The 18,122-nt window shown below is 43.0% G+C and overlaps 1 protein-coding gene across 1 annotated transcript; it reads left to right on the top strand.

Moving 5' to 3' along the window:
* The first annotated feature begins 173 nt into the window (after positions 1 to 173).
* Positions 174 to 15,276, top strand: mtnr1al (melatonin receptor type 1A like). Its single transcript, XM_070912909.1, has 2 exons — positions 174 to 468; positions 14,507 to 15,276. Exons 1-2 carry the CDS (start codon positions 174 to 176, stop codon positions 15,274 to 15,276), a joined length of 1,065 nt encoding a protein of 354 aa, XP_070769010.1.
* Positions 15,277 to 18,122: the final 2,846 nt, after the last annotated feature.

Raw genomic sequence — 18,122 nt, forward strand, 5'->3', positions numbered from 1 at the left:
TAAAACGCTCCAAAACTCCTGTAAATTGTTGTTAATAACTATTAGATATTAATGACCCCAACCCTTCAAATTAAAACAAAAACCATGACTGTCACCCAGCGTTCAGTATGACGTCATCACACAGCCTGAGTTCCCCCCAGCTCTGACTGACTGCAGGCGGACAGCCGTGCGTTATGTTGAATGGACCGACCTTCAGCGACCACGACCCGATGCGACTCGTCGACCCGAGGCACCTTCCGCAACTGATGTCCCTGGAGGACCATGAGCCCACCATGGTGGAAGGGACCCTGGTGCCCCGCAACTCCACGCCGGCAGGAGAGGAGGGGGCTCCGGGTCAGCAGCACCAGTCCTTCCCCTGGGTGGTGACCCTGCTGGCCGGCGTCCTGATCACGACCATCGTGGTGGATGTTATCGGGAACCTGCTGGTCATCGTGTCCGTGTTCAGGAACAGGAAACTCAGGAAAGCAGGTAGAGGTGTTGTGCACGTGCCCGTTAGTCAACAGCTGTTTAACAAAAACTGAACAGAAAGAGTGGAAAGGTGTGAAGATGACGTCACAAAGCTTGATTGTCTAGTTTTCACCTTTTACATTTTCACTGTAATGACCCCATAATGGAGTTCAATAATATTATTGTTTTTATTATTATATATCACTATAAAGTTACCCAGTGTGCTCGCAGTGAATTTATACTCTGGAACCTTGTACTTTTCTCACAGTTTACCCTTAAAAAACCGTTATATATAATATATATAATATATAACAGTATAATCTTTATTTGTTATCTATTTAGTCATCACATTAATTCAATTTTAATTTCTTGCAGGAATGTTACAATAAATATAGGCTATTTTAAAAAGAAATATTAAAATGTCACTCTAGAAACATGGATTGTAAATACTTCTATACATAAACTACCATCCTGTATTACAGGAGGCAGATACACTCTCTTCAGCCCTCATTAAGAGACAATCAACAGGACAGATCCGGCTGGAGAAGTTGCTTCAGTAACTTTCCTGTCGCTGATGTGTTACTCAAGGACGCTTTGACAGAACGTTTGGCTGCTGCGGACGATCAGACAGCAAACGCTGTGTGACGTGTTATAGTTTTATAGAAATGCAGCACTGACAGAATGTTTGTCACTGTCAGAGTCTGAAAGCATTGACAATCCTGATTTAGTAGCAGCTCTGCAGCCACAGGATGGGAAACCTGCCATTTTGGTTCTTGGTCAAGGACTTTTGGAAACTAAAAATCCATAGTTGGTGACTCTCTGTAATTGATCTGTAAATCTGATAGTAGCCCGACACTGATGTGGACCACAAGCCTTCAAGAGCAACGCTGTGCATTAATAACCCGGGCACTCAAACATACAGAAAAAATCAATCTGGCCCCTAATTGTTATCTCTCACTCAGCAGCATGCTCCTGCAGAGTCATCGGAAGTAGTAAATATCACATTAAAAGCACTCAGTGAGGACGGGCGTCTTCTCTGCACTCATACAACAATAGATGAATACTGATTAGTTGTTTTGCGGCATCCCACTTTCCCCGTCTCTGATGTTAGAGAAGCTTGTCTGTGAAAGGTCGAGCGGTTGCCGGGTCAAATCCCAAATCAGCGGGGGAGAATGTGAAGGAGGAAGGATGCCGCCTCCTCTCTGAAAGCCTGAATCATCTGCCATTTTGTGAAAGCACTTAACCCAGTTTCTGTGTTAATGGACTCAGAGATCAACAGGAGGTTGTGCCGGGAAGATCCTGCGCAGGGAAATTAACGCTGGCTGGCAAATGCTGGATTACTTTAGGGAAATCGGGTGAAATTGTCAGCATGGGGATAAAGTGTTTCCCATTCAGCAGCTCACATTTACACCTCCGTAGTTAAAAAGCTCCATCTTCAAAATCTCAAAACAGCACTTTCAATAACAGTTTTTATGTTTTAGTGTCAAAATGTTTCACCTCTGCACGACAAAACAGTGACAGTTTAGTTATTATCGTGTCAAGTTTTATGTTTTTAAACTTGAACGTGTGAATTGGTTTGAATGTGTGCTGCTGTGGTGCGTTCACATGCTGGTGAGAAACTCTGACATCTGAGCGTACAGAGCTCCAGAACGATGCGAGTGGAAACATTTCATCTGACAGACCTGGACATTGTGAAAAGAACAATGTTGTACCACTTTGCAGTCGTGAGTCGTAGAAGGCAGGGAATTAAAAAAATAAAGCGGCAGAAGGAAAATGTACAGGTTTGAAAGTTAATTATCTTTATCTCTATCCAAGACAGCGTCTCAATCTTCATCCTCTGATCATGCGGTTACAGTTTTGCTCCAGAGATTGTCATGAGGACAAATTAGCATCGCCACAATCAATACAGAAACACCCGTCTTCTGTCAGTCAGAGCCGTCCGTCACCAGTCAGAAAAGAAAAGTCATTTGTTTCTGCTGTTCCATCAATCAGGAAGCAGATCCCTGGAGTCCCTGAGTGAACGTGTAACGGCTGGAGGTGGGAAACGGGATGAGCTGTGCTCCTCTCTCATTTATTCATCTTGCCACCACCTCATTCATCTGACCTGCCGTCCTATCCTCTTTTTCCTTTCTCCCTTTTCTTCCTTTACCCCATCTTCTCAACTCTCGCCTCAATTCATTTCCTGACTTTCCAATTCTTCTTCTCTCTGTTTTCCCGCCTTTCATGTCCTTTTCCATTTGATGAATTCCTTTACTCTCCTCCTCGCCTCCTCACCTCAGCGTCCTCTCTTTTCTCCTCTTTCAATCACTCTCCTCTTAATTACTCTTCTCTCTCCTCGTCTCCTGCCCTGTCAGATTTCCCCCTCTAGGTTCCTACACTTTCTTCTCCTGCCAGTGAACTATTCTCCTCTTTTCTCCATTTTCCTGTCCTCCTCTCCATCCATCCACCTCCCCTCTCCATCTGCCCTGCCAGGGACACATTACCTGATCATCAGCAAAGTCCTGTCACAGTTAATTTAGTCAGTGTCACCACATCTACACTTCATCTACATTACCTTCTGCACAGACTCAATACACCGGTTTAGGCTGCAAAAAAACACCTGTAAATACAAATATATCAATATGTTCTGGGAGAGCAGTTCCATGGAGAGAGCCGTAATTGTTTACATCTGAAAAGGAAATGACCGTGTCAATGCAGAGGCATGTCTTTACTTGTTTGATTGCTCCGCTCAGCCCTCGGTGGAATTGCTGCATTGTGTTTTTTGTCGCGGGTTCCTGGCTGATTGCCTGAACTCACCGAATCCAACTAATTCGTTGCCCCTGCAACAGCAAAAACCGCGTCAAGCTGGAAATCAATTTGCTGAAGCGTGAATGAGTCAGACAGTTTTCATTGATCTTGAGGCCGGTAGATCAGCGGTTCTCAACCTTTTCGGGGGCCAGACGACGGTCCCACCTGGACAGAGTAATCCACGGCAGAGCAGCCTGGTGATGAACTCTAAATGTCACCCAGAGACATTCATGAACATGCATTTTTAATACATCTGTTCTTCATTAGTGCTGCCGATTCTTCTGTCTTCACTGTTAAAGTTTAGTGGCGTCCAGACTCCTGCAGGAAAAGAGCTGCTACACAAGGCTGACTCTCTGTAACGTCACTCAGAGTGGGAGTGGGGGAAAAAAACATTGAAGACAAATCTGTGTTGTTTCACGTCAACATTTACATCCACGTCAGCTGACAGTATGAGTGTCTGTGAAGTGTGCATGTGAGCTGTGTGTGCAGTTCAACTCACCAGGAGCTCCAGTTGCTTCACTTAGTTTCCTTTGGATTCTCTTCTTTTCGCTTTTGTCTTGAAACATCAAAGATAGGAGTCAAACTACTACAAAACTTTCACTCAGGTTAAAACTCTCAGCTTGTTTGTGCCACAGATCAAATCTGCCATCTGTCTCGTTTCTCACCGTTAATTAACATAAACCGTTCGCACAACTGATTTTTGCACTGTTTACATCCGTGTTTGCTAGCGTGGAGTTTTCTTCTTCCTTTCTTTTGTTGGTGCATTGCTGTGTTACTTGACACGTTACCGCCACCAACTGACAATCAGGGGAATAGCATGAAACCATCGGCAGGAAAGTGGATTATGTTGCCTGCGTGCTTGCATATGTGCACTCATCAAAACTTAGCTCCGTAGTGCTACGAGCGGTCAAAAACTTCTTAAGCCGAATGTGTTATCCACGCAGGACCACATATAACCTCACAAAACAACTGCTGCTCTGAAAGAACCGGATAGTACGTAATCTTAAAGTCTGTGATGTGTCAGATATCTGTATGTCATGTGGTGAATGTCAGCAGTCCCACACAGATGGAGTTTGGTCAGTTTGAAGCGTGGGATCTCTCTGCATCATGAGAAGTAAAGCCGAGCAGATGGCTGCTGTCTGGGTGTTGCACTGAATCCCGAACCAACCGGTCTGACAGCTGGAAACCAGCAGGAAAGGGGCTCTGCTGCTCGGAAACACTGAGGGGATTTACTCGTAAGATAAGCTCACGATTCGTCTTTGACCTTCATTTTCATCTCAAGATGCACCAGAGGTCCCTCTGAGGAACTCTGATGGGTCTTGACGAGCCCTGAAGCTCTCGGCTAATGAAGCTCATTATGTAAATGAGTGAACCAACTTTCACCCAGTTTGAAACGGCCTGCGATCACCAGATTATGAACATAAATGAACAAACAAACACTCATTAGCTATAATTAGGTTTGGGTTTTATGGCATTTTTTATCAAACCTGGAACCAGAAGTGAGTCTGTCCATCAAATCTCTAAACAAAGTTATGCAGGTTCAGCTTTCAACAGTTTTAAGTCACTAAATATATATACAGACGCCACATGACATGATATTTAAGAGCAAAACTCAGATTGAGTTGAAATCTGTTATCAGTTTTTGTTTGCTTGGAAGGCAGAAACACTACAGTTTGACTTGTAGCCCAAATAATATTCATTAAATGTTGATTAAATATGTGACAGCCTTCTTAATTCTGCACACCATAACTGTCAGTTATCCTGAAGTCCCAATTCAGAGCTGTTAAGTTGATTTAAATAACATGTATGTATACTTATCAGATATAGTGCTAAAACAATAAGCTGATAAATAGATTATTCGACCATATTAATCTGCAACAATTGATTCATAATCGATTTATGTTGTTATGTGAGTCATTTATCAAGAAAAGACATTTTTACCGGCTTCATAAATGTGAGGATTTGGTGTTTTTCTTTGTTTTAAATCTTTCAAACTGAATATATTGAGGTTTTGGACACTTGTGTCCCTTTTTTATTCACTTCACTATTTTCTGATATTTGAGAGACAAAACATTGAATCAATAAAATAAAAGGCAGATGAATCGTTTATTTGTTGCAGACCCTTGAGAGTTGTTTGTAGCTTGTTCTTTCAGATGACAGCAGCTGTATGAGTTTGGATTCACAACAGACAGGATTTGAATGGTGACCCAGAGTCAAAAACAATATCAACATGTCAACAGAAACACACCACAACCCTACCTCCTAGAAACCCAGAGAAATTACATTTATATACCACTAATCTGCATCGCAATATGTTTTGTTAGGAAACACAAATCGTAGTCATGATTATGTTCCTTGGCAAAGTGCTATATGTACTGTTGCAGGGGGGAGGGCAGAGTCCCATCTGTGCTTCAGTTTAGGCAACAACAGCACTTTGGTTAAAGTTCGTGAAAGATTGTGGTTTCAGTTAAATGTTAATAACACAACACAGTTTAATAAGTCGCTTTGAGCAGTTACTGTAGACAAACTAATGAAATGAACCGTTGTGTGAAGCCTGAACATTTGGTGACTTGCCAGGTGTGTTAATTAACAAAGTTTCCTAATTATGTTGATAGAAAACATTATATCGACAGCATTACCATCCTTTCAACATGTAATTGCTGTTGCAAATTAGAAGTATTAGCGTAATTTCTCAGAGGGACGCAAACCACCAGCAGTGAAATCATGTTCAGCATGTTCCAAACTCTCATTGCTTCACCAACAGATCTCTAAGTGTGTTACTTCCAGCAGAGTTCAGTATGAGGGGGCAACAGTGCAACACAGGAGTAGTTCGTTTAACGATATCGTAGAGAAACATTTGGAACAGACCACTGGCTGAGAGGCGGATTATGATGCAGGAGCTGTCTGAGAAGTTTCTGACAAAGTTTCTTTTTGTGGTGACTTCACCATTAGAATCCATTGTTACTGCTGTGAATCCAAGCGGACTACATCTGCCTCCCTCTGCAAACCTTTAAAAGTCACCTTTCATGTCTACAAGAGCGGAGTATCGGATGGCCAAAAGACAGATTTCTGGAGACAAATGTTGTGTTGTTAGAGAGTGCCCCCTCTTTCTCCAACAACTCTGTTTTGGGCTGACCGTGGCGGTAACACACAGCATTTTAATTCTACTAGTCCATTTGTCTTATTATGAATTTGATGAATCCTTCTGGTCAACTATAGATGTTAAGGGAATATGAGGAGTAAACTGTAATGCCTACACATCATTAAACCTTTACAGCTTCAGTATTGAGTGACTGCACTGTCCGAGCAAGGTCACAGCTGGCCAGCAGGCCAAAGAAATATTTATGGAAACTCCCCTCTGGGTTTTCAGATAGCACACCTTGTGATACTGCTGCGTGATGCAGTGCTGGCTCTAGAAAAAGAAAAAGCATTTTCAACAGCTTTTAAAGCACGGTCGGACAATCAGGTGTCAGAGGGCTGACTGTTATCACTTCAACCAATAAATGCACCTTGATTTCACTGATTAGCCCCTCTTCAGTTTCTGAGGAGCAGATAATCTGTGGGGCTTCATTCATGAACGCTGTGTATGAACAGAAAGGAGGTGAATTTAGTGTCTTTACAGAAACTTTGACTTCACTATATTTGTTGTAGATTTGGCCTCTTACTCTTTGCAATATTTAAAACTAATCAACTGACAACAAAATGTCTTAAAAAGCAATTGTCTTGCTTTGTAGACACTTTTCTGATGAACAATTGTGGTTAGCGCTAACCGCGATGACAAATATATTACATTTTTTGTGGATTCTTCACAATAAAAGCCACCTCGTGGTTTGTCCAGTTGAATGCTTTTAATGTGAAGCAGCAGCAGTAGGAAATGTGGGGTTCGCATTAGCGGTGGGCTAACTTAATCCAGCTGTGATATGGCTGTGGGAGAGTGAGCAGTAAACAGTGAGGCTACGTTATACTGGATTACACGTTAAATGCCTTGTGCTTAAGTAGGCAATCTCATGGCGGACTCCGCCACTACCAATGAATACCACTATATAGAGAAATAAGTACGAATGTAAATATATTGATGATATCCCTTTATCTTAAATATTTGACGGCGCATATAGATAGAAAAATACATATGGACGATTAGTTCGCTTTATCAGTGGGGAGAGATTTAAACATTTTGTCTCTTTGTGCTTGTTGAAAGTTTAGCCCTGTTTCAGTAGAGAGATGGTTAAAACACCGGCTCCAGAGTTTGGGACAAAACGTTTTAGCTGAAGGTCCACATCATTCTCTGGGATAAAATATGAAATGGTGACGCATCTGTAGCAAAGTGCTGAAATAAAGCTCAGGTTCATCTTCAGCTTAATGTCCATTTGTAGCATATACAAGAAATATTTTTGGGAGAGTTACAAATCAGGCAGGTTTTTAACAGGCGAATACATGTATTAATGGATTGATTGGCCTGATTAGTAAATGTTCAGACCTGTTCATGGTGTTAGAAGTTTGAGTTGAGTCCAGATTTAAAGAGACCAACAAGTAGAAATGAAACCATACAGTGCAGGTCTGTGTGCAGATACTGATCACTGGTGGTTTTTGGGTAACATATTTCTCGCAGAGTCTATTCTGAAGCTGACAAAAAGCCTCTTGGTGTTATTCCCTCTGTGACTGGACTAATCAACAAGACAAACTTCATTCGGATCAGGCACGACTTGAGGAATGTCGTCGTTCTTCTTTCTTGTTCGTTCAGGTCCTATTTTATTGTGCCTTTTATATTAAAACTGTTACGTTACTGGCAACACTGAGATATGATGAATGAGATTCCATTCACATCCATTGCATTGGGGTGGCAGCGCAACTTTCAGACGTGGACAACTCAAAATCACGAGTGGTGGTAGTGAAACTCGCTGATCCACAGGGAGCAAAAGAGAGATGTTACGACATCAGCAACAGGTGGCAGGAAGCTTAACAACCCAGAAAACACCGGCTGTATTTTGATGGCATGCTGCTGCAGCGTATGACATGAAGTCACGGCCTCCCTTTTCCCCCCCGACATCATGTCTGATGAGCCTGACCTGATCCCAACCAGCTGCCCGACCTGGTCCTGCAGCAGCACACCTGCCCGAGGCTGCAGACACTCTGGTAAGCTGCCACAGCACTATGATTTATTCTCTCTAATTTCCTTTAACTGCTCGGATGCTTTATCATTTTATATAAATCCTCTTTGTGTTTTCAGTATTGGTGAGGACACAGCTGCTGCCGGAGGCATCCGAGACACAACAACCCGCCTCATCTTTAACCTCAAACCCTCAGATCCTGACCCTGGATATACATTTGTTTTATAAATGTCATGGAAGTGCAGCCTCACACCCATCCCAAATCTATCTTTAGAGTATCAAACACTCACCTCCTGTAGGCTTGAAAGGCAGCTGCACAAATGTCACGGAGGCTGTTTGTATAATGGATTCCAATAGTGACAAGTTTTCTGTGTCTTTATTAAACTCGGTTAGAAAAAAGACTGGGTGTCTCGAGTCTCGTGTTTTGGTTGTTGAGGAAGTAACCGTTTGACTGACATGCCTAAGAGCCAATCGGTAAACTACAATAAGAATTCTGACCAATGAGTGGTTCATCAGGCCTGCCAATGAGTTAGCTTAGATGCAACTGTTCTGACCAATGGAAAAGTTTAATGGTGAGGTCATAATTTGCCTTCAGGGCAATTTCATTGGACCATAGCACTAAATCTTAATAATTAAATGTGGGTTTAATTACCTAAAATAATAAAGTCATATATACCTGAGTTTTATCTGAGCTTCCCAGCTTTACGACTTAAGTGTTCATATGAAAGGTTATTTACAAGTCCATTTTATGAATGATGTCTCCTCCATTTACTAACACAAGAGGCATAAAGACATCACATATAGCTCATATTTTATATAACATATGAGCAAATCTGGAACACACTGAGCAAAAAGGGTTTGGACGTTGGAGAAGAATAAATAAAATATATACCTTTTAAGGTTAAATACCTCTTGAAACACAAATAAAATACAAAGGGCCATTAGCCCTCCTGGTTTACCTGCAGCTTTGTTAATACTCTTCATGTTCGTCATGAATTACTGAAGCCATCCATCGATCCAAGGCTGAGGAGCTTCTGTGGCTGCTCGCTCTCGTATTCTACAATTACATTTTACATGCTTCAGGCTGATTTTTAGCCTAAATATCTTAAAGTGGCTATACTCGATGTCTTTATGATAATCATGTGAAAACCTGAACCTTTACAGAGCTTTACAGAGAGTTTCAGCTCATCAGGTGCACAAATGACTCCAAATGAATGATAATGTTGCTCCGCAACGTCTGGATGTGTAAATAAGCAACTGTTTGCTAACAGGTTTACCGTATCAATTTAAAATATGTCAATGTTCGTGTTCACAGCTTGTTTCTGCTGCCTATTGCAGGTTTAAAGGTTTTGACTCAAAAAACTAATGAAAGGGATTCAGAAGGCTTCAAACTACATTTAAACCGTGTCGGGTGATAAAGTTTAGAGAAAATATATTTTAAGTCGGTGGTTTGTGGCAAGTCAAACGTTTGTTAATCAGGTGGAGTTCTGCGGAGGAACTCGTGTCCTCAATATCTCTCAAACCCTGTCTACAGACCTGAATATGACCCTCCACCTACTCCCAACCTCAGTTTTATAACCAACATTATCATTCATTTGGAGTCACAGCATCTGAGTCTTTACAATATTTGAGTATGATCCAGAAACGTCAGTTGAAGGTTGAGTCAGGACGACAAAGTGTCTATTTTTTCCTACAAACTGCAGCTGGATGCGCGTCTGTCTGTGGGTGACGGCAGCGTGTGCTGTTGCACTTGAACAAGGAACGAGCAGCGGCAGTCAGAGCTGCCGTCGGGATCACACACACCGCAGTGTTGAACACACTCACGCTGCTGAGAGAAACACGAGCTTCAAAACAGACTCCCTGACTGACGAGATGCTCGATCACGCTGGCGTCTGTCGGTCCGTGGGACGCGCTGTTACAGTAACTCAGGAGCACCAGACGACAGAAACTTTAAAAAGTTCTGCCTCCACAGAACAGATGATCTGATTAGATGTTGCAGCGACTCTTTGCATAAATTTGCATTTCAATGTGGAAAAACCAATGTCTTTGAAACGACTGTAACTTCTCGGTGTGTTCAAGAGGCAAAGATCACACCACACTGATAGAAATCTTTGCTCATTAATTCATCATTTGTCTTAATCAACAGGCTACTTAGCATAACTGGTTGTGTTTGATTAATCATTAGGGAGCTTAGGTGCCTCTTGTTGTCTGACTGTGTTGGTAAGAACTGGGAAGTCATCTGCTGTGATGCATGATTCACTCTACATTTAGGACTAAAGGTGCCCTGTGGAGTCTTCTTGTAAACAAACAAAAGTCATGTTTACCTTCAGTCTCTCACCGAAACTCTTTGGGTGTTTTTGAGGTCTAACAAATGTGCCGAGTGCATTTCTGTCTCTGGTTGGCTGTCAGGTACGCATCAGTCGTTTCAGCGAGTGTCCCCCAAACAAAGACAAAGACCTCCAGCGGCGGGGGGGTTGATGATGATATAGAGCGACGAAGTCGGCGTAGAGAGTAACGTATTTTGTCGTTAGAAGGACTTGTTGGACCTCAGCCACTCAGTCAGAACTGAGGAAGCCTTTTGGATGAGAAACGTCCCGTTACAACTGACTTTGGACTTTTTGATGAACTGGATGACCGAGAATCTTAAATTCTGCTTTTCAGCTTTCATTTTTCATTCAAACAAATAATCAGCTTCTTAAATGTGATGCACCATTAAGAAATAGAAATATCTCCACCTTAACAAGCTGCAACATTAAAATAATTATCATGCAGAAATAATAATCCAGTAATATGAGAATATATTAACACAGAGAGGGGCCGAAATAATAAAAATGACTTGCTTTTAAAATGTACTGCGAACACTTTTATTTTTATATTGCAGTATTGATATACAGTATATACCTTTTAAGTAAATGATCTTAGTGCATTTTCCACCTCTGCTAACGTCAGATAGAATACATAGTGATTCATAAAGATGCATCTACAGTTTAAATGTGTACTGAGGCCGTGACAACAGCTGACACCTTCACGCGAATCTGTACGTTTACAGCATGAAACGGCTCTGATGAGACCGACCGGCTTAATGTCTTGATCAGTGAACTACACAGGGAAGTGAACCTCTAACCCTGGCAGCGCTCCTTTACCTCGCTTATTAACATATGGCTCCAGCTCACACAGGAGGAGGGATATTGTTGGGAGGAGTTGCAAAGGCCAAACGCAGTAATATAGATAGACCCACGGACTAACACGTATTGGCTGGCGGTTAACAAGTCCCCCGTCTCTGTGCTCCGAAGCCACAGCTCTTCTCTAAGTAGCCTTCTGTGACGTGCCGGAGACAAAGAGTTGTCGTCCAGAATAATAACGATGAAGCTCTTTCATAATGAAGATGGAGTCGGGGGGTGATAAATACTGAATGGTGCTGCATAGTTTAGCAAAGTGTCATTAACGCTGCCAGAGTTAACGACCACACTCCCCCTCTGGGTGAGAAGATGTACGCAATTTGATAAAAGCTTCCACCAAAACGCATCAATTACAGCAGCTGCAGAGCGATGAGACGCAGCTCTCAGCCGCTGGAGGGTTTCTCCCCCCGGCAGCAGCTCACCTCCGGGTTTCAGGCGGCAAGCTCGGTTTGTTGGCGACATCTGATTGGAGCATTTTGATGCATCGTAGTTAAGGTGAAGGTCGTTGTGAAGCGTTATCCAGCATGTTAAAAAGTTGAACTTATTATTATTTTTTTTTAAGATTGAATGAGAGGTGGGCTGAGCCACCGGTTGTCATAGCGACGGGGGGATAAGAAAGAGAGAGATCAATAAACAGGGTTCAATAAAACGCTCCCATTCACCTCCAGCGGTGACCACCTGCAGATAGTTGGTCCAGGTTTTGAGATTTGGTTCCATCCCAATACAATGAACCGCTCTAAAAAACAACATTTCAGATAATCAGCAGCACAAACTCTCTCCCTTACCAGAGGGCTGAATGTGAGCTACATCGGGTGTCTGTCGGACATGGACACACATTTTAGGCTGCGTGCTGACACTCATTGACTCGGTCAGGTGGTGGAATGTCAAGCTGGCATGAACAGTTAAAGTTTTGCTGCCAGCAGCAGTTTCTTTGATAGAAAGTGGAGCCTGAAAAGGATCGCAAAGAGAGAGAACGTCTCCTCGACCATCAGAGTTTTCAACCTTCAGCAAAACATGAAACAAGCAAAAAACATAATTTACTGAAACAAAGAACCACACGAATGAGTTGAAACTGTTGTTTAATTAATTCATACACGTGAGTAGCTTCTAATTTAAGACACTGCTCTCTTGTTGGATTCTATTCGTTTTGCTTTTTGTTATGTTTAATTTGCCTCCCATCCCCATGCAACTCCAACGCTTTGACCTGATGGTGGCGCTAGAAGAAAAGTCAGGGGACCTCTGAAGTTATTACAATTTATCCTGAGGTGAACATCAAATAGTAGTTGTTGAAATATTCCAACACAAAGTCTGGCTGTAAAAAACAAAAAACTATAACACAGTAAAAATGAACGTATTGGATTTCTGAACACAACAAGGGGGATTTACACCGGATGCTTCACTTATTTCAGCTGTTTTAACTGTTATTTACTCGTGATTTACCCAAGAGTGCAAATGCAACCGACCGGCTCTTTACCAGTCAAGAATAAAGCAAAAGATTTTATGGAAGAATCGACTTTTCCTGAGGTTGTATTTTTATTTCAACCCAAACGTTTTTGCTACATGACATCAACAGGAAGGAAGTTTATAATTATTATCGACCTGAACGGCTCCGTTTGGGTTAAGGCAAACTTTACTGAAGTTAGAGGTAAATGTATCTGAGGTAGAAAGCTGTCTGCCATACTAATGTCGGACAGACACAGGACAGTTTCATAAAGGGAGCTTTGTACTAAAATGCTGACATAATTGAAATGCAGCACGATTCACTCGGGGCGACAGGTAAATGTTAAACTCCTAAATCAGGCCCGAGACTTCATTTCCCCATGTGGGAGACCTTTACAGCACATCAGCGGGCCGAGAACTTTTTTTTTATTGTCAAAGCATACAGTATTCAACTGAGCAAAGAGCCGAAAAACTGGAATAAACTGGAATCCACCTGCCGCCGTGGCTGGAATACAAACCAGTGTTTACGCCCCTCCTGGGGAACAACAATGGTCCATCATTATGAACTTCTTTTTGGAGGAGGTGTGTGTCTGAGTGTGTTTTGCTGTCTAAAGTGGTCAGAGTGCAGATTGTTGGACTGAATGTGTACAGGAGCAGCGTTGGACAGTTGTATTCATTAGCCTGTAATGATGGTGGAGGCATTTAAGCGGCAGTGATGAGGTTTGGAGAGCTTAATGATCCACATGCTATTAAAGTTAAGTTGGAGGGGAATGTGATCCGACTGGGAGTTTGGCTTTATGGTTTTTGTCTGCCGCTCTCTCGTCTGTTTGTTGGAGGCTATTTTTATTTGCCGCCTGCCTTCAGTAACGTCCTGTTCCTGTTCCCAGCTCGATGTTCCCTGTTTGTGTTTTGTTTTTGTTTGTGTTCTCCTGTTTTTTTCTGACAGCACTCGCTTCCTTCTTGTCATGTTGTTTTTACATTTGTTGGCTCCAAATCTTCTGTCTCTCGCTTTTTTCTTACAAAAGGATGTCAGACGATATCCCCCTCTGTTCTCCTCTGAACCTGATCTGTCTTTTCCTTTAACTAGTGACAGTTTCATCTTATATGTAAGTGCTTCTGTATGTTTACATCCTGTAGCTACTGTAAAAAACACTTTATAACTACTACTACTACTACTGCTGCTGCAACTAACTCTTCAAGGATTATCCTTGAAAATATTTCAATTTCTGGGCGCAGGAGACCAAGAGAGGCCTGTTGTCCTGCAGGTACACAACACTGTTTATCATGACAGATTATTTGATCAAGTTTCAAGTCTTGACAAGTTGATTTGAGTTGAATATAAAGGGAAACCAGAGGCTGCCTGTTTCTAAATAGGTTTCTAAACCCTGATCTGATCCTTTAATCAGGCAGGCCGGAGGCGCCTACAGCCGAGGCTGAGAGCAAACAACTCTCTTCTGATTATTTCCAGGACAAACAAGAATAATCATCCTGTTCTGTTCATCCTCTTCCTGCTCGTGACCTGTCTGTCTCCCCTCCTGTCTGCAGGAAACGCCTTCGTGGTGAGCCTGGCTCTTGCTGACTTGGTAGTGGCCATCTATCCTTACCCGCTGGTGCTGACCGCCATTTTCCACGACGGATGGATCGCCGGCTACATCCACTGTCAGATCAGCGGCTTCCTCATGGGCCTCAGCGTCATCGGCTCCATCTTCAACATCACGGGCATCGCCATCAACCGCTACTGCTACATCTGCCACAGCCTTAAGTACGACAAACTCTTCTCCCACAGCAACACCATGTGCTACGTCGTGCTCGTCTGGGCGCTCACCATCCTCGCCATCGTGCCCAACTGGTTCGTGGAGTCGCTGCAGTACGACCCGCGGGTGTACTCCTGCACCTTCGCCCAGTCGGTCAGCTCGCTGTACACCATCACGGTGGTGGTGGTGCATTTCATTCTGCCAATCGGCATCGTCACCTACTGTTACCTGCGTATCTGGATCCTCGTCATCCAGGTGAGGCGGAGGGTCAAGCCGGACTCGCGGCCAAAAATCAAGCCGCACGACCTCCGCAACTTCCTCACCATGTTCGTGGTGTTCGTGCTCTTCGCCGTCTGCTGGGCGCCGCTGAACCTGATCGGCCTGGCGGTGGCGCTGGACTCCAGGCTGAGCAGGGCGATACCGGAGTGGCTGTTCACGGCCAGCTACTTCATGGCGTACTTTAACAGCTGCCTCAACGCGGTCGTCTACGGCGTCCTGAACCACAACTTCAGGAAAGAGTACAAGAGGATCGTCCTGATCATCTTCAAGTTTCACTGCTGAGACGATACGCTGAGGGGAGGGTGGAGGCAGAGGGGGTCAAGAAAAAGCTATTAAAGAGCAATGAAAGAAAGAAAAAGAGGAACTCAACCTTGACAAAGAGAGGAAACAGTGCTAATGAAAGAGAAATAAAACAAATAAAGGTACTGTAGAAAGGAGCAAGTTATGGGAGAAAAATAGAAGAACTGAAATAGCTGGAGGAGTGGAGGAGGAGCGGTGGAGGAGGAGGTGAAATAAATGATGCCACACTGAGAGTTATCAGTGATGCCTTCAGGGAAACTGAGAGACTTAATAAAGAAGAGAGGGAGGCAGTGACCACAGTTTGAGAGTAACTTAACTTAGTAATGTGTTTCATCATGACTTTCTTTGGCAACGAAGTCACGAAGTCATGTCCGACTTAAAAACAGTTACTTATGTTTTTTTTTACCAACTTCATATTTCAGTTTGATGTTGGATTATTCAAACGTTGTGATCATCTTCTTCCCCTGATTCATTGTGATGCATAAAATCCTCTATGAACTCGTCTCAAGACAGAAATCCTCCAATACTGTGATTTTTTTAAAGGACTCTGTTTCTGACTGACGCTGCTCAGAGTGAAGAGAGGGGTTTTTTTCAAAAAAAGGAATTTATTGAATAGAATAACAAATTGGTGCTTTTTGGGTGTTACATACTTTTGAATTAAGAGATGATTAAAGATGCTACAGGCACATTTTCAAAGGTTTAACATGAACTGTGATGGAGGCTGACAGTCTTCTTGGCTATAGTCCTGTTTGTTTACAGTAATTAATGAAATGTTTTAAATTGAAAAAAATTTTTTTGGAGTAACAAGCCAAACTCTCACTGGGACAAAGAAAGAAACAGACGGCAAGACAGATGTAAAGAGTTATGGACCAGAGTCACAATGTGATTACATTAAACTCGCCAAAATCAAAAATTGCAATCTGACTTGGACTTGGACTTTAGCCCGTTTGACTTGAAATGACCTGACAGCATTTCAAAGCCCAAACATACATGCAAATTGTTGACATGAATTCATGGTGAGCAGCTCCACTTCCGACTTTTAAGGACCAAAAAAGTTATCTTAAAGAGAAACTTAACACCAGGCTGGTTGAAAGTTTCAAGCCTGATTCACCTCTGACCAGCAGCCATGTGTGGTTGGGCGTGGTCTGCAGTGATGTCACAGGGTCCTGGAGTACACCCGTACATCACTGCAGCAAGGTTAAGTTACTCTTTAAAGTACCAATGAGCTTTCCACGCAGTCCAAGTATCCAAGACTCGGCAGTCGAAGGCTGGATTCCCGACGTACCTTCGGAGCCCATCGTAGCTGTGCTGTAGGATACGCAGCAGTGCAGCCTGATCGAGTACCGTCAACACTAGACGTACTAATTCCATCTCAAGGCTGCGTTCAGACCGACATTAGCACTGTGACAGAAAAACACAGCCCCCACACAGACGTCTCCTTTATAATAGTGATCTGTGGGGAAAATGCCTTTTGGGCTGCAGGAGATTTATTTTGCTGCAGCACTGTTGTTGGCCACGGGGGCACGTCGGCAGCAAGCCTGATTCCCCGCGCTGCATTCTTGGCGCAGAGGCTCTGGCAAAAAAAAACACAATGTTGTGTGACAAAACGTTGGCTCAGTGCAACTCAACATCATCCAGCAGTTGGCAAATCAAATATGTGCAAGTGCACACTCCCCGTTAATTACTTTATGAGGTGAATGGCTTAGAGTCTACCTCTTGGTCATCGGGACTGTCTAAAATCCTGTCTCATAGGATTATGCACTGCTGCGCAGGTTTTCGGTGTCTTCAAACTCTTCTATTTCCTGGATAGTAATTAATCAACACGCCCGTACCTGTTGCTAACGAAGCCACAAGCATTTTATCGTAATACAGTAATGTTTTGGGTCTGAAAGTGGCAGAAACCTGTTGAAAGCAGTTTCTAACATGACACACATACTTTAACAGTTACGGTCTCTCTCTTTCTCTACTTTGACTCATTTCAGAGAGAGTTTGTGTTACTCAACGTTTTACACGTGGTGAGGTTGCCATAATGACTTGTTAAGGACTCAGAGTTTAGGACGTGGACTTGACTTTTAGTGCCAACATTTGGGACTTGAGACTTGTGACATGTAACACAAAGACTTTGTTCCACCTCTGGAGTTTTTCCTCTCTGGTGGAAGCTGTTGGTGGTGTTTTGTGCTGCTGAGGCGTTGAGGGTTTTGTCCTCTGGGACTGTCTCACCTCCTCACATCATCGCTTTCTTCTACCTGGGACCTGGAACAGCACAGGTGGGACGGACTCCTCACCTCTGCCACATCCTGCGTTAATCCGCTCAGACGAGATGAGACGAGTTTTCTCACATGTGGGGACAAAAAAAAAAAAAGAAGACAAAAAAAAAAAAAGACAAAACACGGTGCAGAAGCAATACTGTGTGCACTTAAATTTCTAACTCGTCCTCACACATCGAAACTGTTGATTTCAGCTCCAAAAACACATCAGTGTTCACGCGCTGGGCTCAAGTCCTACATCACACACCCTCCCAGCAGTGAGTTTATTTACTTTACACGTCACATTTGAGTATTAAACATGAGAATGACAAAAAAAAAAAAAGGAACATGACAATGAGAAATGAAAGTTACGGTTGTTCCGAACAGTATTCTGACCACATCACTGTGTTTCACTCTCCTGGAAAGTGAAAGATGAATGTTGCATATGTATGAATAAGCAGGGTGTTGCTGCTGTGGTGATCTGCCTGTGCTTCAGTCCCATTTTAATGAGTTCACTGTGTGTGTGTGTGTGTGTGTGTGTGTGTGTGTGGATCAGGCTGTTGTGGGACAGCTGTGTGAATG

This window comes from Enoplosus armatus, chromosome 10 (genome assembly GCF_043641665.1).
Source record: "Enoplosus armatus isolate fEnoArm2 chromosome 10, fEnoArm2.hap1, whole genome shotgun sequence".
Lineage (NCBI taxonomy): Eukaryota > Metazoa > Chordata > Actinopteri > Centrarchiformes > Enoplosidae > Enoplosus > Enoplosus armatus.